Source organism: Camelus bactrianus, chromosome 23 (genome assembly GCF_048773025.1).
Source record: "Camelus bactrianus isolate YW-2024 breed Bactrian camel chromosome 23, ASM4877302v1, whole genome shotgun sequence".
Lineage (NCBI taxonomy): Eukaryota > Metazoa > Chordata > Mammalia > Artiodactyla > Camelidae > Camelus > Camelus bactrianus.
Window position 1 is genome coordinate 10,131,799 of NC_133561.1, and position 22,783 is coordinate 10,154,581.

The following is a 22,783-nucleotide window of genomic DNA, read 5'->3' on the forward strand; positions in this document are numbered from 1 at the left end:
ACTATAAAATATATAAATTTAATATTATTTATATAGTTATATTATTATATAAGATATATAACATGAGTTAATTACATATAATCTATATAAAATATACATATATAAAAATACAGTCTATTAAGTTAGCAAATAATTAAAAGGCAAGCACTTGTATGCCAGGCACTATTTCATGCTCTGGGGATATAGTAATGATCAAATTAAGACAATTTTATAAAGGAAAGAGAGACAACAGACCAAAAAAAGCACCTTTTCTTTTTCATTTTTTTATGAGTAGTTTTTTTCCCCCTAGATTTACTGAGGTTAATTGACAAATAAAATTGTATATATTTAAGGTGTGCAATGTGATTTGACAGAGATATATGTTGTGAAGTGATGATCACAACTAAGTTAATTAACACGTCTGTCACCTCACCATTACCCTTTGTGTGTGTGTGTGTGTGTGTGTGTGTGTGTGTGTGTGTGTGTATGTGTGATGAGAACAATTAAGATCTACTCTCTTAGCAAATAAGAAGTATTTCTGATAGAAGGACTGGGAGTGATAAGGGGGGAGGGGCAGGCAAAGCTGATATTTTAGGTGGGGTGGTGAGAGGAGATTATATTTGAGTAGAGATTTACAAATCACCAGGGGATGCACATCTCAGGCTGGCTCCAGGCAGGGGCACTCTTGGCCTGAGCCTTGTAGGTGGTGTGGCTTGATCATAGCGAGTGAGGCAGAGGCTGGGAAGAAATAATGCACAGAGGATTTGGTGGGGGAACAGCAGTGGGGACGCAGAGGGAGAAAGAGGGATGTCAAGCCTGATATCTAAATTTTAGGTCTGAATGAATAACTGAGAGATGAGATCATTGTCTGAGATGAGTCTACCGGACAGGAGCGCCTGGTGGGAGAAGGATCAAGAATTTGGTTGGTTCTGAAATGCCGATTGTATTTTTAGAGACTGGTCAGTTATATAGGCCTGGAGTTCATGGGAATGTTTGAAGATGGATATATAAACAGGAAATCAAAGTAAAAAAAAAACAGACTATGATTGAAATGCATAAAATACACTTACTGAACATTTAATATTTCTTAATTTCTAAAATGCATGTGTACACATTTTGTCCAACTGAAACTTTGCTCTCTTTGATAAGCTTTTTATTATATCAGATAACCCTGAACGCTGCACACATTTGCCACTCTCTTATTTAGGTCTAGTTAGTGCTTTAAAATTTTTAAACTTAATTATCTTATTATCAATTTCTTGAAATGTTTTTATTTGGAGCTTATTTTAATTAAATCAGAGAATAGGTAGAATTGTACGTTGGTGAAAAGCCAGTCAACCTGGGTTCAAATGCTGCTTCTGCTACTTAGTCACTGAACGGGTAACTTAACCCCTCTGTGCCTCAGTTTGCTCATCGATAAAATAAGGATGAAAATGGTACACTCTTCACAGAGCTGGGTTAAGTGAGTTACTATATAAAATGGTTACATAATGTAATATATACATAATAAAGTGGACATACATCAAAAGAAACATGTAACTAAGTGTTTGATATTATTATGATCTTGAACTTTCTCGCCAGTCTCTGTTTCACAGTCCTGACGTGTCTGCAACCCTCACCATGACCACCATTGTCATAGATGCCAAAATCTATCCTTATGCAAGTCTCACCAAGAATTTAATGTCCTGAAAGCCATGTTGCTGGGTGATATTATAATTACTAGGGAGAGAAAGTAGTTATACATTGTTATTTGCTGGCAAAACAGGACACAGTGTTTTGGGAACAACATCACAAGAGTCTTGAAGGAAATACAGCTTAGCTTTTAACTACCTAGTGGTCAAAATAGTACAATGGATCATTCTATGGTCCTCCACAACACAGCAAAGATTCTATATGTGGTAGAAATAAAACATTTGGGGGAAACTTACATGTTCATGGTTTATCATAAGCTACTTGAGGATAAGAACTATACATTAGGATTTGTAATTTTCTTCTCTATCCTTGTTGACTTCACAGTAAGATCTCTCTCAATACATTATTTGCAACAGCAATTATATTTATCAAAGAACAAAGTCTGATCCTCCACTATTTTGTAAGCACTTAAAAAATTCACAATGTTTAGAAACTGCCTGCCCTGTACACATCAAAAACCTTAAATTTCCTAGCCATCTTAATTTTGATCAACTCAGTAACTAATTTTTAACTTATCAGATGAGCCATAAAACTGGACAACCACTACATTTTAAACAAAAACACTAAATAGGTAATTTTTAAGTATTTTTCATTTATAATTAACATTCATCAAGTTAGAAATCCTACTAAATATACTACATATATTATCTGTTAATACTTAAAAGTCCCTTTGATGTATTATTTCTTCATTTGACAAATAAATGTAGACATAGAAATGGATTAGACACACTCAGTTGAGTGAAATGCAGTGCCTGTTTTTTTGACCACATAGCACCTTATGCAAAGGGGACTGAGGTTGGGCTGGAAGTCATATGGTCAGGAGGCCAAGTCTATAAGGAGAGGAGTACTTACTAAGATGCCCTGGTGAAGTAGAAATTTTTGAAAATTTAGAAAACTAAATATATACACTATATTAGCATATGTTAAAATAACGTGAAATACAATATTTTATTAATTTAGAAAACTCTTAAATTTTTATTTCAAAACATAACAATAATAATTAATATTTAAATGCACTGCATTCATTTGACCTTGTACTTAGACCATGAATTAGATGGTACAGTACTTCATTACTTTTACGGTTCCTTGTGATTGCTCTACAGGCCAGGCTGGGACTCAAACATGGGTGTTTTGATTCAAAACTCCATCCTTTTTCCTGTTTACCATGCAGCCTCCAAGCTATAAATAGTGGAAGCTTAGAAAGATTTAAAACTTGTGATGAAACTCTTGCTGTTTTTCTTTCGGAACTTAAAGAAGGAATCAGATATCCAAATACAGGAAGCACAGAGGGTCCCCAGTAAGAAGAACCCAAATAGACCTACACCAAGACATATTCTAATCAAGATTGCCAAGGTTAAAGATAAAGAAATTATTCTAAAGGCAGCAAGAGAAAAACAAAGAGTTAGTTACAAGGGATCCCCCTTAAGGCTTTCAGCTGATTTCTCTACACAAACACTATAGGCTAGAAGGGAGTATTAAGATGTATTCAAAGTCCTGAATGAGAAAAAGCTGCAGCCTAGGATACTTTATCCAGCAAGGCTATCCTTTAGAATAGAAGTAGAGATAAAGAATTTCACAGACAAGCAAAAACTAAAAGAATTCATCAATACTAAACCTACGCTAAAAGAAATATTGAAAAGTCTACTCTAAATAGAAAAGAAGCAGGATGCTAGAGAAAGGAGAGAATCATAATTGGAGAGGCGGTAACTACAACGAGTTGCAACAGAATAAACATGAAGATGTAAAAGAAGACATCAAAAGCATTAAAGGTGGGAGAGGGGAGCAAGAAAATACAGATTTTTTTGTTGTTGTTCTTTTTAGGATGTGTTTGAGCTTATATGACTATCAGCTTAAAGCAAACAGATATAGTAATGGGTTAATACACTTGAAAATGTTGCTGTTTTTATATTCCCTGAAAAATCGATCTATCCTTCCTCCTTTCCTCCCCTGCCAGGCACTGTGCTAGGTGCTGGGCACGTAATGGAGAACGCAGTAGCCAAGTTCCCACCATGACAGGCATGAGAATATTGTCAAATGGAGAAAGACTGGCACTAAGCAAATAGAAAATGATGTGTAGTTAAAATGTGTGCAAAATGCTGTGAAGAACAGTATGCCCACCTTGGGGGTGCTGACTTGAAATTGGTTGCGTAGAAAAAGCCTAAGGAAGTGGTATTTAAGCTTGAGTCTCTTGAAAGGCTATGTTCCGCTGAACTAGTATGGACCAAGTAACAAAGTTTATATTGAGTATTTATTATATGACAGGTGCTGAACTAAGTATTTCTATCAGCACATTTAATCCTCATTATAGTCCTATGTGTAATGTGAGATGGGTTAAGAAAACTGAGGCTTAGACAGAGGCCAGTGAGTTCAGGCTGATATAACAAAATACTGTAAATTAGGTAGCTTATAAACAACAGAAATTTATTTCTTACAGTTCTGGAGCCTGGGAAGTCCAAGATCAAGGCACTGGCAGATTCAGTGTCTCCTGAGAACCTGCTTCCTGGTTCATGGATGGTGCCTTACTGCTGTGTCTTCACATGGTGGAAGGGGGGGAAGGGGGCTCTTTTAAGCCTCTTTTATCAGGGTACCAATTCCATTCACGAGAGCTCCACCCTCATGACCTCCCAAGGTTCCACCTCCTAATGCCATCACATTAGGTGTAAGGTCTCAACTCTGAATTTGGGGAATACACAAACATTCGGACCTCAGCAGGTAAGACAAGTGACTTGCACAAGAACATACAGCTAATAAGGGGTGGAACTGCTGTTTGAATCTTGCAACCTGTCTCCAAAACCCAAACTCCTAACTCCTATTTTAAGCAATGCCTTTTAAAGTGACAGGCTAAGCCAGAATCTTGCCCCTCCTCACAGACACAGAGTGGGGCTAGCTTCCTTTCTCCACCCCTTCCCCATCTGTCCCTGGAGCCCAAAGAACCAACTCTAAGTGTAGACCTTGCTCTGAGGTGTGGAGAAATCTCATAGCTAGGACGTTTGGAATGAAATAAGACACTTTTGAAGTTTATTTAAAAAAATTAATCATGGCTTTTAAATTTTGATGAGGTTTATTTGGGGTTAGAGATTTGGAGAAATTATCTCTGTCTTTCTTAGTCTGTCTCAGTTCCTCTATTAGGAATTTTTTTCCCCTCTCTTGTCAAGGCCTTTGGCTCTGAGAGCTTCCAGAAAGGTCTCCATAGAAAAATAGACAAACAAGATGCATAAGGAGGGTTACAGGTTTTATGAATTCAACTTAAGAGAATTGGTGAGATTTTCTCAAGGTTGTCACCAGGGTTGTAGAGAAGTATTTAGGACAAAGCCCTGTCTAGGAAGAAAACGTATGCATAAAATGAAAATTTTGTAAGAAATCCATCATTCACCTTTCAGTCCAGGGACAAAATAAAATATTTTGGAGTACGTTGTTGAATAAAACCTGATGATGGTACAGGGTTTATCTTTGGTCTTTCATTGACTCATTTGATCTACATTTCTAACGGAGAACCAAAGCCTCACCAACACCTCACTGGTGTGAGACTACTTCAATCAAAATTAGTGCAAATATTTGTCAAAGTTACATGAAACCCAGTTGGCAGATCTCACCCGGCTCTAGTAATTGTTCTTCATAAAATGAAAAACTGTCCCCATGTTCACAAAGAATGCTTTAATTAGAATGGAAAAGAAGCAAGAATATTCCCAGTTACAGATTATAATAAGAGTAATACAGAAGGCGGTGGCAGAGGTGGGTCACGGGCACCAGAATAAAAAGACACCTCTGAATACTAATTGCTGTTGATCATTTTGAGAAATAAAAGATTCCACTTCACATCAGCAGCCCTAGGACCAACACGAGATACCTCTACCTTCATTTCTCTTCGTGGTTTAAGATTAAATAGTCGCTTAAAATTACTCTGCAAGATAGTTTCAGTGAATTTGTTAACCGGGAAGCGTCACACAGACGGAAGTCATCCTCCATTAATTCTGAAATCCCCCAAAGCTGTGAACGATGCAGCTCATCATGCTCAGAGAAAAATAGAAATTTTGAATTTCATTAGACACATTATTGGTTCAATGAGAAGTGGAAATGTCACTTTGTCAGACTAATTAGAGGCCCTAAAGCTGGTGGTCATAATGCCCAGAAGAATTTGTTGTTGTTGTTGTTACATCTTAAAACATTAACCAAATTTTATTCTTTTTCCTTAGAGGTATTTCCTAGAGTTTGATACTCTATTTAAGCCTTTGCTTGTTAGTATTCCTAAGAGTATTTCTTAGTACTCCTATTATTTCCAACACCATCATCTTCACCCAAATTACTTTCCAGGCTGCATAGATTAAATTCTTTTTTCCTCGAGAATCTGATTACTTAAGCCCTTTCTGTTCTGTCTCTTCAATTGGAAAAATCATATAAAATACATACAAAAAATATTAGTGGATTAAGTCTATCCTGTGTTTAGTTAAAATACTGTTCATTCACTTTAAATAATTCTCTAAAGAACTTTACCTTTGTAAAATTAAAATTAGTATGCTTTAGCAAGGTTAATAAACAATTTTAATCACAAGTGAACTCAAGGTAGGTCAAAGCCACTCTTTTTAGAAAGAGTACACAGATATGCTCTTGTTGAATGTCTAACAAGAATAGTAAAACAAAAGACAAAACACAACAAAAGAAAGACTTAAGTAGTCAAGAAAAGATACTAGTGCATTTTAGAATTGGACTAACTCTTACAGTGCCACTGAGTCTACCATTCTGGAACAGAATCAAGAACCAAGAAATAAAGTGATCTTTGAATAGCTGACAAAAATTTTAGTCACTTAATGATGGGAAAAACAGAGAGGACTGGTTACAAAAGCCATCTTAACAATGGGATTGGAGCTAACATTTAGGTTGATTAATTAATTATGCAACTAGATCTAGCCTTAAAACATCTAGATTACACATTGGGCATCCCTTCCCTCAATAGGCTATTAATTTCACATACTCTACTAGTAAGAATAAAACAAGTCATCAGCAGGATAAAAAATGCTGAAAGACTTCTAAGAACTGATTCCAGTTCACAATTAGTAGAGTTAGAATCAGAATTTGAGAATAAAAAATGATGCTCATTTGACCAAAATCATGATTAATATCTATGTATTTAAGTTTATGTGAAGAAAATCTGTAATCAGAATATTAGTGAGTTGTTTCTAGTAATTTAGCCACACAAGTCTAAATTGTGTCAGAAAGTGCACAGAATTAATACCAAGGAATTCTGGGGGAATCCGGAAGTAGAAAACAAACGTATTAATATTAATAACGCTTCTTCAATGTATATGTTGCACAAATGAGAATACCTACTTTTGAAGACTGGCACAGTCATCAAAACAGAGCTCTGCCTACAAGAAGAAAGCGTCGATCACGCCCAATTTCCAAGAACCTTCAATTAGTAATTTCAAAAATGATTATTGGGTATATTGTAAAAACATGACAAGATCCTCCTTCACTTTAAAAATTTAATTCACATGCTTCCTAGACTTCAGGAATCAGTAGCCATTAAAAAGTGGGGTGCTAGTTTGCTGTTACCGAACATTCTTGTCACATACATGGGAGGCTGTAACTGTGCAATGTAATACATAATTACTATTATGGGGCCAGCATTGTGTCACATTCTCTGCATGCACTGATCATACATAATTCTCTCGGCCTCAACCTGATGAGGTATTTACTACCTTTTCTCCCACGTAATGGGGGGAAAAAAGAATGAAGCAAACTATGTATGATTGTATAACTTAATTTCTTAATTTGAACCCAATCTGGTCAATTTTAGAATCAACGCTCTTAATCACTAGGGTAATTTGCTTGTGTGCGAGTGTGAGTGCGTATATATGTGTAGGAGCTACAGAGAAATAGAGGAGATAATGAATGTGGTACTTTTGTGCATATAATTTTTGTCCTGTATACAATTTTTTTCCCCTCAAGCAACTTCTAATCTCACATTTTCTCAGGAAGTGAGAATTTGCAAATGTAATTTTTTTTCCCCCTAAGAAAGGAAGGATTGACAAAAAGGTAAAAGTTAACTTTAGATTATCAAGAATGTCTCACTGGTCCTGAAGCCAAGCTACATGAGATGAAATTTAGGTCTAATCCTTTTTGAGGAAAGTCTCTCAAATATATTTAATCCTAGAGATTTCAGAGTAGCCTGCATCCATTTGTCAGTTCCACAATAAGGACTGTGTGTAGTCGTGTTACCATCAGACAGAATAGCAGAAATTACTGTATGTTTTATTAAAAGCCTATTTCTCTCTCTCTCTCTCTTTTTAATCTTAAACTCTAATTTAGCTGTTGTTCCCTTAGGTACAAAGTACACAGTTCATAATTCATTTGATATAAAATGTCAGTTTAGATTCTTGCCTGTCTTTGATAAATGAGAAAAAACATGTACATTTCAATTTCCTCAGTGCCAGAACTACCAGGAACAACCCCCTGTTGTGTTTCTCAAAGACCTCTGTGTTAAATTAAACATCAAGATTCCGAAACTGTGCGGGAGCTTTCCAAGACAGAGAGTACAAACACGTGAGACAGAGGGAGACAGCTAATGCCTTTCCTACCAGCAGAGTGATATCTCCCAGAGAGTGTCTTTGATCCACAAATTAGTCCTCACTTATAATTTAACCTACCACAACCGACCAGTCTGCTGTTTCCTTACACGTAGCTTTCAGAGGCAACTGCTGGAATCAGCAAGAAAAACACTCAGATGTTTGGAGATTGGTTCAAGTTTCAACCTAAATAGTGATAGCTTATTTTGTGCTCATTTTATATATCATGCTTTTGATTCTTTAAACAAATAGTCGGGCCCCCACTTCTGTGCCAGCAGATCTTCCCAGGGCACATACTCCTTTCCCTGTACCAAGACCCCGAGGATGGTCATGGGATGATGGAATCCCTTTTCAGATGAACAAGCTGAGGCATCGGGAGGAGATAACTCTCCTGAGGTCATGCAATCAACAAATGAAAATGCTGAGGAGAGTGGGTGGTGGTGAAGACAAAGGTCAGAGAGTTGGACAGTCACCGTGGTCAGTGTGCTTCACGCATGCACAGTCTACGAGTCACGCTTCCTTGGTTTATAGAGTCCACCATGTGAACGAGATTCAAGCCTTTTTTTTTTTTTTTTTTTGTGGACATACCCTCAACCTCAGACTTTCATGAGGAAAGGGCTCCTCCTTCCTGATGGCCCAGAAGACCAGATGGTCATCCCCGTGACCACTCCAGGGAACAAGTCCCCTACATGTTCACAGTGTTCACACTTCTGGGTTCTCCACTATTCCACTTGTGATTGTGTCCTCAGCTGACTAATGAGCTCTTAATCTGTTCATGAAAAACTGTTTTAGTATGGAGAGGAAAAAAGCATGGGCTATTTTGTTATCCTTCTTTCAATAATGTTTAAAAATTTTCCAAAATTAACATTAGTGGATAATTAAGACTCTTTACAAGAATGCAAATGATGGGGAGGAGGGTGTAGCTCAGTGGTAGAGTGCACGCTTAGCACACACAAGGTCCTGGGTTCAACCCTCAGCACCTCTATTAAAAATACATGAATAAATGAAATATATAATAAACATAATTATCCCCTCTCAAAAAAAGCTTAAAAATCTTCAGAAATTATTAAAAAAATGCAAATTATGTACAATCTGAACATCGTATCTATTCATTTCCTGAGACATATAGAAGGCATCAGCCCCCCAAAATTCAATTTTAATATTGGCCCAGAGAGAGGACAACTGAGTCATTCGCCATGTTGATGACATTCTTACACACGAGTGATTTGGGTAAACGTATCTGCACAAATTCTAATGGGACTGCCTGTTGTACATCCGCACAAAAGCCTCCGTGACAGCAGTTCAAATCTGGACACTTGGATTTTCTGTTACCAGCCAAAGAGAGAAGTGTATATTATAACTTGTGTCGCTTGAGAGCTAAAAATTCAGAAAAAGAAATATTCTCAGAAAAGTTGAAGGAGACTTTTCTTCTCAACAGATACATATGAGGTTATTTTAATATTTTCTTCTTCTACTTACAGAGTTTATCTTAGTTATAAATTCATGGGTGACTATGAAAGAAGTTGGTCAGAATACTTGATACAAGTAAGTATTTTATATCCACCCACTGGGAGAGCATGGTCTAACTGATTGGATTTTGCCACCCAGAGTGTGGACCATATAATATTGCTTCTGCTTAGTGCTGCTTCGTAAGGCAGTAAAAACATCTGTTTCAACTGAATTTTCTTCCTCTTATTAGGCTGTAAACTTTGAACATGTGGGTCATACAGCAAAGTGGGAAGGGCTCTCTAGTTCACTGGCAACAGGTTTGGAACACCTGCTGTTTCAGCCAAACAATACAACAAACAATACTCTTGAAACCATATTCAGCATGACTGTAGAGAGTCAAGCCATATCTTCAGAGCCTCGTTGACCCCTGGGGTCTGGAACCTGTGCTCCCTCCACTGAGAGAGGATACAACTGGTCAGTGGAAGGTGTTTTACACAACAAGGATGCAGTGGCTCAGATCCGGCTTCCTGCAGCCAGTCTCTAGGTGTGAAGATGGTCTCCGCCATTTACCAGTCGCATGACCTTAAGGAACTTGTTGCAAGACAATCTCTTTTCCTCAGCTCCCTCCTGTGTAAACAGGGATACAAACAGCCGTTTCCTCAAAGAATTTGTGATAAAAAAATGAGCTGATGTCCCTAAAACACACCTGCTCCTAGTTAAGTGCCACCTGAGTGTGAGTAATCACATCAAAGAAAATTCTTTTTATCAAATAAATGATTACCTGATCTTAATTTTCCTCTGGGCACCCGAAAAACTACTCCAGCCAACTTTGTGGAGCTGTATTTGTGGGCTTCTAGAAGGGCAAATCCTAAGGAGGAGGTCTGACAGCCAGCCAACCCTAGAATCCAGGATAAAGATGTAACTGACTTGAGAAAACACATTTCAAAATCCCACAGAGGCGGTGCAGCCACAAGAGGCTCATTAAGGAAGACTCCCCAGAGGGAGGAGACTCGGGGCTCAGTTACATGGAGTTGCTGGTAACAGATGTTCTGTGAAGAGACCGGAGAGCGGAGGAAACCCAGCTGACTGTCTTCACAGTGGGGCCAGTTAGCTGCCTCAGCGCACGACACACCACGCCTGCTGCCTTTCGCTTGTGCCACAGGTACACTCAGCATCCGGAACTGGTTACTCACGGTACCTCTCCCTGCCCTGTTCAGGGAGACTGAGCGATATGCTGGCTCCCTTCCACTGGGAAGGCGTCTGGCCCTGAGAATGGGGCTCCTGGAGTCAAAGACACACGGGGCGCAGGGGCCCACCCCACCTATCGCCCATAACTCTGTGCCCCAGTTGTAAGTGCAGCACGGAGTCATAGATAAGATCACGTAATATTTTTGATTTGAAGGTATTTTAAAGATGACCTAGCTCAGTGGTTTTCAAACTTGGGCATGCACTCGAACAACCCGAGGTTTGCGGGGGCGGGGGTTGCACAATTAATTAATAATCAAGAATATCATAGTGGCTGTTTGCCCACTGTTGTCACAATATATTCTTCATTAAGTGTTGACAGAACTTTTAGACTCTAGGTGATCTCTATCTCTTTATAGCAATATGGTAAGGATCTTCTTGAAGCTGTCAATGAAAATAGATTGGAAATACGGTCTTTATGTAGCTAAGACATATTAAGAACTTGTCTGACTTTTGTAGAAGTATTTATGCAGACAGGTAAATGCTCATAGAATTTTGTGCAAGTCATAGATTCGATCTATGATAACAAAGGAAAAAGAAGAGAGTAAGATATTATTTTTTTAAAAAAAGCAAAAATTTCTTTAGGGCACTATAAGAATTCAAATAAAACTTCAAGTTGCTTTCAAACTGTAGAGCCAGGCAGACAGACGGGATTTTTTCAACCTTAAAGTTATAGATAAACCTTTATTCCAAGATAAAAAAAACAGAAAGGAGAATTGTACTTATTCTTTTCAAAAATACGATTTTTCAATATCAATGGAACTTAAAGAGATAGTATTTCCTACCCCTCTCCCCTGGTAAAGTAGAAGAAGTGTGATTAACTTTTTTTTTTTCTTTTGCTCTCTCTCTTGCCCCAGGATGCTCTAAAGACAGCACTTAATTGTATGTGAGGGCCTGTGTGTTTCTACAAAAGCCACACGAGAGTATGCAAATGTGGGAGGCTGGCAGTCCTCTGCTGGAGGCTTGTTGAGTCCATGGTAAGCACACTTCAAAGTCCCCTCCCAGTCTTCTCCAAGGCTCAGAAGTTAGTCCCTTTCTAAAATGTTTTTATAAGCGGGAAGTTCATTGTCAAGATGGTGAATACAGAAAGTGAGGAAAAATTCACAAACTTTAAAACAGGAATGAATCCATCTCTTTGGCTTATGTAATTTTACACACACACACACACACACACACACAGAGCAGGGTAAATAAACTGTCAATTCTAAGAAGGTAAAGGTTTTCATAAAAGGATTTGAAAGCATGTTTAAGACAGTTATAAATGCTTGGGTTTTACTCTCATACTTGGGAGAAAGCACAAGTTAAACTAAATGGCCTGCTATGTGTTTTCAAGAGCACACTATTTTATTAAGAATTTAAATACTTTTTATTCACTGAATTTGCCTGCCTTATTACTTTGAATGGGTTGATTTTTCCAAGGGAAAAAGAGCAGCACATTTGGAAGACACACACAGAAGTAAAGCTATTCTAAAGATTCATATGAACGGGATGTGATATAAATCATGTAGCTTTTAATATGCTGAAGGTAAAGACAAACCATGTGTTTATGCAGTCGAATGCTGCTGTTTTAAAGAACGCTGTTCCTCATAATCCTGTATCTTCATTGTGGCTTTTACCCTCTTTCCTTCTATTCTCTGAAGAAGGTAATATACCATCTTAGCCTTTTGTTTATTTCAATTTCTAACCTATATCTTAGTATTTTTTTTAATTTCTATTCCATTGCATTCTTTCCATTTTTAAGTATCTCATGGCCACTTGCAGCTTGAAGTTTCAGCTTACATCTTACACATAAATCAAAGTGGATTCAGTGTGGATGAAAAATACAAAACACGCTGAGGGGCTCTAAATCTGTACACTACACGCAAACTTTTACATTTTTGAGGAATATTAAGTTCATTTTAAAAAAACCCCAAAATAGCATCTTGATATTGTACCGAACAGATTTTAAAAGGCATAGCAATATTTTATAGTTCTCATTGCTGTAGGAAAGTGTAAGATAAAATTAAGCTTGAATTTGCAACTTTTATTTATTTATTTATTCATTCATTCATTCATTCATTCATTCATTCATTCATTCACTGGCTTATCCCTGGTTTTTGACCTTCTAATTGCTCCTAAGTCTCTTAGCCATCCCGCCATAAAATGATACCATCCCCCCTACGGTTGGTCCATAGCACTACTTAGAGCCTGCTCCTCTTAGGTCTTAGGGTTTTCAGGTGAGATGAGAAAAAAAGGAAAGAAAACTCAGTTCTTTCCTTTAGAAACTGAAGGAGAAAGATAAGTTCACTGAGCAAGTCCTGCCGAAAGTCTCAGACTTAGCTGACTTCCAAATCAATTGAGGGCTATCCTCGATGATGTGGGCAGAGCTGTTAACACTTAGCTTAAGAGAAGGATTTGATAGTCCTGTCCTACCCCTCCTGCAAAAGAGCCGAGGTTAGACTGCTCCAAGGGCAGATCAACATTCTGCTTCCTTTAAAGCATGTCCTTTTCCTTTTTCCGGTGCTTAATAGGTAATCTCTGGACCTATCTACCCTTAACTGCCTTGCTAGGTCCATAAAAAAAAATTTCCAGGTATTCTGCAACATACCAAGATGGATAGTCATCCAGTTCAAAGACAAAATTTTATGGCCACCAGTAGACTTAGGTGCCCTTTCCCAAACTGACAACTCCTACAATCATGAGAAATGATAAAGAGCAGGTGTATTAATTACTAAATTTTGAGGTGGATTTGGTTACACAGTAACAGATAACTGAAAGAGAATTCCAGTCTTTTATGATCTAAAAGAAAATTAATAGTTCAATCCACAAAAAAATCAGTGGGGAATATATCATTTTTTAAGCAATATTATTAGGCAAAAATTATGTTACATTTTAAGAAGCAAACATTTCACTGAGTTATTCAAATGTATACTGTCTGAACAACTATGATGCTTTCCTAGTTAGTGAAAAATGAAATAAACTTTCAATCCAAAGATTCAACTTTTTAAAATATATATTTGAGGAAAATTAGAAAAAGGTGAACAAAATATTTTGCAAAAAATTCAAATTCCTTTCTTTTGGCTAGCATTAACAAGATTATAAAAGCATGTATTTATGAATAAAAATATACATGCAGTGGAATGAAAAATAATCACAAAAATAGTATTTAATAAGTAGCTCAGTTTGAATAAAGAGAAATCTATTAAGAAAAAATGTGCTGCTTTTCTGCCCATAGAAATCCCAAGATAAGAAATGACAGTTTGATGTAAAAATCACTTGAAAATTACGATCTAGAGGTCATGGAGGGAGATAATTTAAGCTATTTCCAAAGGAAAATCACTTCTCATCCTTCCTGCTTCATCATTCAATACACATCACCACCACACCTGAGCAGGGATACTGGTCTGGTCATATTTATGTCAATACTCTAAGGGGTAAATGTAGGAAGGAATAGAGATTTAACAGGACAAAATTGTCTTGGTCTCCCCAGCACGTGTAAAAGACTGATTTTCACCTGCCTTCTCTCTCTAGGGCATTTTCCAGCCTTCAGAGGTACAAGGGTTCTGCACACTCGACTCCAGTGTGTGCGCTGGGGTGGGGGTTGTTTCCTCCGTGCCACTAAGCAATGCTCTGGCACTAACTGGGTGTCTCATAATTCAACTCAATTCTGACACTGTCTACCGGGAGATGGCATCAGATTCCATGGGTTAAGGTTTTCATCCCACAGACTGCCCATTTCCAGCCCCACTCCCTCCTCACCATCTCAGATGTCACTCACAAGCCTACACCATCACCTGTGCTTCTGACCAAAATGAAGATCTTGGTACAAATTCAATGTTCCAATGATCCTCCCAACTCAGGATGCCAGAAACAAGTCAAGGTTGTTACCTGTACTTCTGACCAACCGGCTATAAATCAGAGGTTCCCCCGATTCCCTTTTTGGGTTCTGCTAATTCGCTTGAGTGGCTCACAGAACTCAGGAAACCCGTTAATGCACTAGATTATCAGTTTATTACAAAGGCTACAACTCAGAATAGCCAGATGGAAGAGAGGCCTACGGCAAGGATGTGGGTAGTGGTACGGAGCTTCAATGCCCTCTCTCAACTAGCCACTCTCCCTAAATCTCCATGTGTTCACCAACCTGGAAGCTATCTGAACCCCATCCTTTTGGGTTTTCATGGAGACTTTATTATCTAGGCAGGCCTGCTTAAATCATCAGCCACTAGTGACTGAACTCAGTCTCAAGTCCCTCTCCCTTCCCAAGAGGTCAGTTGTGGGTGGGACTGAAAGTTCCAACCTTCTAATCACCTGGTTGGCCCCACTGGCAACCAGTCCCCATCCTTAGGTGCTTTCTCAAGGTCACCTTATTAACATCACAAAAGACACTCTGATAGCTCTCTTTGCTTAGGAAACTCCAAGGGATTTAGGAGCTCTGTGCCAGAAACAGGGACAAAGACCAAATATACATTTCTCATTATAAATCACAGTATCACAAGAGGCCAAAAAAAAAGTCTCAGTAGGAAAATAGCACAAAGAAAGTAGCAAGCACAAATATTTATCAAGACGGCGCTGTGCTAAGCACGGTACATAACATTGTGTTGTTTAACCCCCTACCAGCTGGTAATTATCATCAAGCCCATTTAATGGATGAACAAACTCAGGCTCAGATATATTTGTGGATTTGCTCACAGTCACTCAGCCAGGGAGTGAAAGAAGGGTGAAATCTAGGTTTGTAGGATTCCAAAGTCTATGCTTTTACAACGTGTCTACGTATTAATTCCAAATGGATTCCACTCCTTTACTTTTATCCGTGTTTTGGGTTGGGGGGAGGTCAAAACAAGGAGAGAGAAATTAAAATAAACTCTAAAATGAACCACTCACAACCACTTTGCCTTTCTCAGCACCAGCTTTGCTAATATCGCATCTTTGGAAAAGGAATACATTCCTCAAGCTTCGTATTTTTATGAAGTCTATAGATTATAATAATTCTCATCAATTTTAAGGTATACATGACAAATTATTTCCTGTCATAGAAAACTGGATTAAGTTCACAAACTAAGGTGGCTCTGAGCTCCTTTCACTGTTAAAATAAAGCAGTTCTGAAAAAGATAAATAGAATAAAATTATTTCTATCGGAAAAATAGAAAACTTTCAGAAAAAATCTGTTTCTAGCTCGTCAGTATGGAATTTGTCACTAATCATTTTAAACTATGCCCTTTTATGCTTCTTCTGTCTCTTTTAGCTTTCGGAGTAGTTCTTTGATGTAACAAAGACAGTTTCAGACAAGATTTCAGTTCATCTGGAAAAAAAGGTTTAAGTCTGGAGGCAAAATGCAGTGTATTTAAAATTTATATACTCCATAATGCCTTTGTTCTGCACCTGAAGATCCTGCAAAACTTCTAAGCTCCTTTGCCTTCCTCCTCTAAGCTCATTTGTTCTTCCTTTGCTTATTATCATGCAGGGTGGCTTTAACTGGTGGTTCCATGGTTTAACTACATGCAGAGTCATGGCTGACCCTTTCTGATCAATTGCCAATCCATACAGGTTTGACTGATAAAAGAGCCAATTAGATTTAAGCAAATTAAGGGACATCACCAATGTCAACCACTTATTAAACTGAATGCTGAATTCTGTGCATACAAAACACTAATGCACTGAGCCCCATTAAGAGTTGAAATCCTAACCCCATTAGTAACTCCAGACCTTGAAGGGGTAAAGAGCATAAGAAAGTTTCATATTTATGGATTAACATTTGGATTCCATTTTTATTTTTTTAATTCTTTTCCTACAACTCTTGAACTTGCACTCTAATGTTATTCAAGAGCTCAGATTAAAAATATTCATTTCTAAGAGTATCGTAGTGGTAAATATGAGCATTATGTTTTTACAAACAACCTAAAAATGTAGTAATTGTAGTGATACAAAAGCCTGAGTACCCACAAGTGGGTAAGAATATGCTTCATAATTGAAGGGAAAAAAAAACCAAAACAAAACACCAGACTCCGCCAGTTGACTAAATAATACTTCAAATGAATTTTTAAATTTAAAAATGTGTGCTAGTTGGGATTTGCCACTGTCCATCCACTTGTGGAGCTGTTGGTCTCATGATCTCATTTATCTAATTTCTCTTCAAAATTTATCTTCATTTATCTTCAAAATAACTTGTATTTATCAGATTGTTTAATCATATTTTTCTTTTACTTTCTTTGGTCAAAGTTAAGAGTTTTATTTTATTTTATTTTGGGGGGAAGTAATTTGGTTTTTAAAATTTATTTATCTTTAATGGAAATACTGGGGATTGAAACCAGGACCTTGTGCATGCTAGGTACGCACTCTGCCACTGAGCTATAGTCTCCCCACTACAAGAGTTTTATTTTTTAAATAAGATTAAATTTATTAAACAAGAACTTCAATGAAATAAGGAGGATCTGAATGCGCAAACAAGGGTTTGAAATTAGATATTGTTGGACTTTTGTTTCCCAGCTTTATTGAGGTGTAATTGGCATGCACAAAACTGCACATCAATCATAATTTTTCTCATCAGAAAAATAGAGAAAGCTAGTATCAAATTAGGCATTTCATAACCATTCGCTAAGAGATAAGGTACCAGGGTAAATTCTTTGTGCTAAGTCCCCTTACCTCTCCCTTCCAAATTCCTATGTAAACCACTTCTGTTTTCCTATGTTTACCTAAGTAAAGTAACTACAATAGTGAAGGAAGGAAGCAGAGATGCATTAGTGCAACGTGAGAATAATTCTTACTTCCAATGTTCCTGCCCTCCTTACAGTCTGGGCTCCCGACTACATCTGCATAGCCACAACGTTTCTGCGCCGGACAACAGTGTACAGAGGCGGCCACAGTTCCCACAGCTGGCTACCGTACGAGGTTGCTCAGGTAGAAGACGAGGCCTGAGTCAGGCCCAAGCAATGATAAGCTTACAATTTAAAGCTGGTAACTAGCTATCCTGACTGATTTATTTATTTACTCACTCACCAAGTATTCATTGTGCACCCACCATGTGTTAGGTTTGGTCCAGGCACTGAAGATAAAAATGTGAACAAGAAACAGTCCCTGCTGCATAGGATCTTATAGCTAGTGATGGGGACAGTCAGAAACAGTCCCTGCTGCATAGGATCTTACAGCCAGTGATGGGGACAGTCAATATAATGTGACTGTACTCGGGGATACAGAAGGGCCCTATCTCAGCCTCGGTTGGTAAAAGATGACGTTCTGATGGATCGACTTTCAAAGTGAAACCTAAAAATTGAATAGGATTTGGCTAGATCAAGGGGTAGAGGAGGTTTTCCAGGGCACATTTGATAGCACACATTTGATAAAGGAAAAAAAATAAGCATTTCTGTTTTGCCCAAATTTTCTATTCTTACGTTTTTAAACTACACTGAAAAGAAAACACAGTTAAAGGTGTTATCGTTACAAATCTTGTGTAATTCCGCATCAAAAGATAGTAGAAATTCAACATCACCATAAAAGAGATCTAATATTGAAATCAAGGAAACAGCAATCACGATAACAATCCAAATATAATGGAAAAGTAAATAGCATATAGAATCTTCTCTGCTCATAAGTCGGTTTGCTTTCGTACATCGGTTCATTTATTATTCATTTCGGTATGAAACACAGTTCGCTGGACAAAGGCATGGAAGATTTCTTTAATAACTCTCAGTACTAATTTAATTCTACTTAAACACACATATTCTAGTGAATGCCACATGCTTTTCAGCATGATTTTATGTGTAAATCAGGATAATATGTTTTCAGATCATTAAGTAAAAGGAAGCATGAACTAAAACCTATTTAATCAATGAGGTATCACCTTTAAACTGCTACAAGGTCATAAAAAAGATAATTTCAAAGCTATAAGTTTTCTAATTGTAATCAACAACAATCTAATGATAAAAAAAATAAAAAGTACATCCTACTGGCTGTAATAAACTTGAGCAAATCATTGTCTGTCTTTGAAGACATTTTGTTTCCTCTTTTGGTGAAGGGCCATCTCCCAAATTCCGGATTTCTGAGTACACAGAGTGAATGACTGCAGTGTGCCCAGAGCGAAGGCCTTCGGAGCCTTATGTTAACGACACGGATAAGCATCCACAGAGCGGAGATGAAGATAAGACTCAGCACTTGACTTCTGTCCTGCTGTACCACCATGAAACAATATTTAGTTTCTTCCCGTTTGCATACTATTAACCCTTCTACTAACCCACTGACTGATAGAGTCACACAGCATACACAGAGTTAGCAATGGGAGGCTGCTGTGTTTAACTGACTCATAGACACACACACCCCTATATGTTACAATCAGACCACACATTCCTAAACACATAAACAATGAATTAAATGTACAATTAATTAAATTTACAAAACAATTAAATTGTTTTATGAGTACCATGTAAATTCCTGTAAGTTGCAAACTATCCAAATCAGAGTAAATACCAGAAAATGAATACGTAACTCAAATACTCCACATATTCTGTTAAGATGGCATTACTATGTAACTGAAAGAAATCTCCATTAAAGCACTAATCACTCTTCAATATCTAAATATGAATAAAGGACATTCCATAATACGGTATGGAGTCATCACAAATTGTTATCCCTTCCAGCATATTGGGTTACAGTAAAAACTGAAGATACAAATATTCAAGGTTTCTTTTTTTTTTTTAATTTTGTTGTTTAGCTTTTTTGGTCTCAATGCTTAAACAGGCACCAACCTGAATTCAATTTCCTTTTTTAATATCCGTTCATAAATACGCAACAGAGTTGATCAGCCCCCAAACTCTCTTTCAAGCGTTCTTTTCTTAAACAATGTGGCTTCCGCCATTTAAGAGTTGCAAGCATTTTGGTAAATATCCATTCATTAATTCTTATAACGTCATAAAGGGTAGATAATGGCGAGCGGCTTTTATGACACAGCAGGTGATGGACTTTTTTCCTTGGAGGAGGGTTTCCATGCAAACTGTGGATTAATGCTCATTGTCCTCCGATGATGAGCCCTTCGCTGCTCTTACCAACTTTCTGACAGGAGAGGGATCTATCTAGCCCTGCAGATCGCTCTGAACAAGACAGTGTGACATTACCCTTTAGCACAGAACACACCCGCTCCTAAAGTTGGGCTGCAAGTGGACACTGGGTGTCCTGGGTCCTTTTCCTCTGCTATTTTCAGAAAACACACATTTCTAAATACTCAGCTGAGAATCAGGGCCTCATTATTTTGAGGCATGCTTTCCGTTCCAGGGCTGTACATATCAATCTAAGAGAGTTTTCTTCCTAGTAATTAGTTTCCATAAACAGTTAAAACAAGGGTGGATCAAAACAATAATTCTGAGTAAGTTAAGTCCATCTTTTTCATAGAAATAGTTAAAACAAAGACAGCCAGACTATATCACATTCCACATATGGAAATAACACCATTGAATCCTAATCATTAGGGCATAGTGGTTTTCCCGTGGTGTGAGTAATTTTTCTATTCTATTACCTTCACTTTGCCCTTTTTTGGTCAAATTGAAGGGTTAGATATACATCTAAACTAGTTCTCCAAAAAGAACCAGGAATGAGAACCACTTGTATGAGAAAATTAAAGCTCAAATTGAAAATACAAATTTTGAAAGTAAATGAAGTCTCAGACAAAAAAGAGCATTTCCCGATCTCCCTAACAGGCATAAAGCAAGAGGTATGTGTGTATACACACGCATACATGCAAACACAGTGCAGGATGAAAGTGGTCTCAGAAAAACAACATCAATAAAAGGGGCTCAATGAGACAACAGCCCCAACAACCAGAAATAAAGGTGAGACTCTAAGCTCTCAAAACATTAATTCGAACAATAAACAAGGTGCTCAGTGGAGACAATTCTAGGGCATTTATATTCATTTAGACAGCCAATGCGGTTCATAGACTTACCTCCTGGCGGCATTGCAATCATTACAGGGTCACTTATCAAGCTGCCTTGGCTATTTGACGCATTTACTTGTACACTATAGTTAGTAAAAGGAACCAGTCCATCAATGGGCACCCACAGGTTGGCCTCTTCACTGCTGTGCATGATTTGCGTGCCGTTCAGAAGAGTATAGTTATCACCTGCTGATTAAAAAAGAAAACTATTTAAATTAGTGAATACTTAAGGATTCTTTCCTGCTATTATTTGAATATTTCCTTGGGTTTCTAAATATACAGAATGGTATAGCAACACCATGAAATATACAAAACTGTACAGAAATACCATGAAGTACACAGAACTACAAAGCAGTATCATAGGAGGCCGTACAAGTGCTACTATCAGTATGCATGCTTTTATTTTACTATGTTGTGAACAAAATTTATCTGAGTTAATATTCTGTTCTCTAATCTATTCAGCACAGAGCTCAAAATAACTGGCCTGATATTCGAAGATAGTATGAAGCTTAATCACAAGCATCATGCATATAAGTACAACTACTAGCCAGATATAGAAAACAATCACTTAATGGAGTGTTTACAGTTGATTGAAGCATTTTTTTGTTTTGTTTTTGTTTCTGTTTTGCAATCCTTGAATTTTCTTTGGTGTGCGGACTGGAAGGAAACCAGTCTTTTCCGCCAAACGGAATGATTCTGGATATAAATATCACACTCGCATGTGTGTCATATATTTTATTTATTATCAGTTGGGATATTTTCTGCTCATTTTGCTTAAGAGGTGAGTTGGCTGCTTTCTATCCAAGCAGAATTGGTCTCTTTAACTCAGAAGTGGTCAAAATATCCTGAAAAGCAATTAGGGATGGGAAGTAATGTGTCTACTTTGATCAGAAGATCTATTTTTTTAACTCTGTGAGAAAAATGCAGAGGCTGCCTCACTGTATAGAAGAATCATCTTCAATGTATCATTGCCAGACCCCAACACCACCATCCTTCCAAAACTTCAGCAAACCCATTCTCTGTCCAACAACAGTGTTTTATTTCCCTCTCCTACACAACTGGGTTACGTTCAAGGTTAGGAAGAGTCGGAAATTAGACAACATAAGAATAGGGCCATAACTGAAAATTCTGTTGTAATATTTATTTCACTTGCTACGTTAGATGTTTTCCTGAAAAGTTTACACAAGGCAAATTTTCCAAAATATTGCTTACTTTAGCAAAATTTAGCTATACTTAAAACATAGAAAAAAGAATGACTAAGAACAGTAATATTCATTTCAAATAGCCTTCTTCCTTTGCCAAAACACTTTTTACTATATGTAACTTCACTCTTTCTGCCTAAATGCTACAAATATAGGCAAATCAATAAAAAACACACATGATGTTGGACTTCAAGGGGAAAGCATATTTGTAAGATCTCTGGATACTGATGTAATATTTATTGATTAAATGTTTTAAAAAGTGAAAGATGGCCACCAAGAAAAGTGATCTTTCACTATATAGTTGACAAAATGTAATAGTTGCAGTATTTATAAAAATATTATATTTTTACACAATTTAGTAGCAGAGTATCACGCAAAGGAAAGTACATAAATTTGGTGATCAGACAGTTCTGCATTTGCACCTGTCCTTGTCACTTGAGTAGCGTGCTCCTTGGAAATTACTTAATATTTCTGAACCTCAAGTTTTTCCTCTGTGAACAGGGAATAATACTCCTTTGACTACCATGTTATTATGTAGGTTCAGTAACATTTCTTTACAACAGATGTTCATCAATAGGAGCTGGGAATGTTACTGTTTCTGCTATAATCCACGCACCTGATACATTCTAGACACACATTTAGAACAAGCAAGTGATTAAGAGTTATACACTCTGTATTTTACTTTCTCAGTTACCTACCTACTCCAGTCTTCTCCACCTTCACCCAACAATGTATTATTAATCAAACCTCTGAGTTTT

General features: G+C 37.4%; 1 protein-coding gene across 1 annotated transcript in view; it reads right to left on the reverse strand.

Moving 5' to 3' along the window:
- USH2A (usherin) overlaps positions 1-22,783 on the reverse strand; it is a 642,834-nt gene that overhangs the window by 240,930 nt on the left and 379,121 nt on the right. The window contains exon 37 of the mRNA XM_074351610.1: positions 20,833-21,012. Coding sequence (XP_074207711.1) covers positions 20,833-21,012 — 180 coding nt within the window. The remainder of the gene's footprint in view (positions 1-20,832; positions 21,013-22,783) is intronic.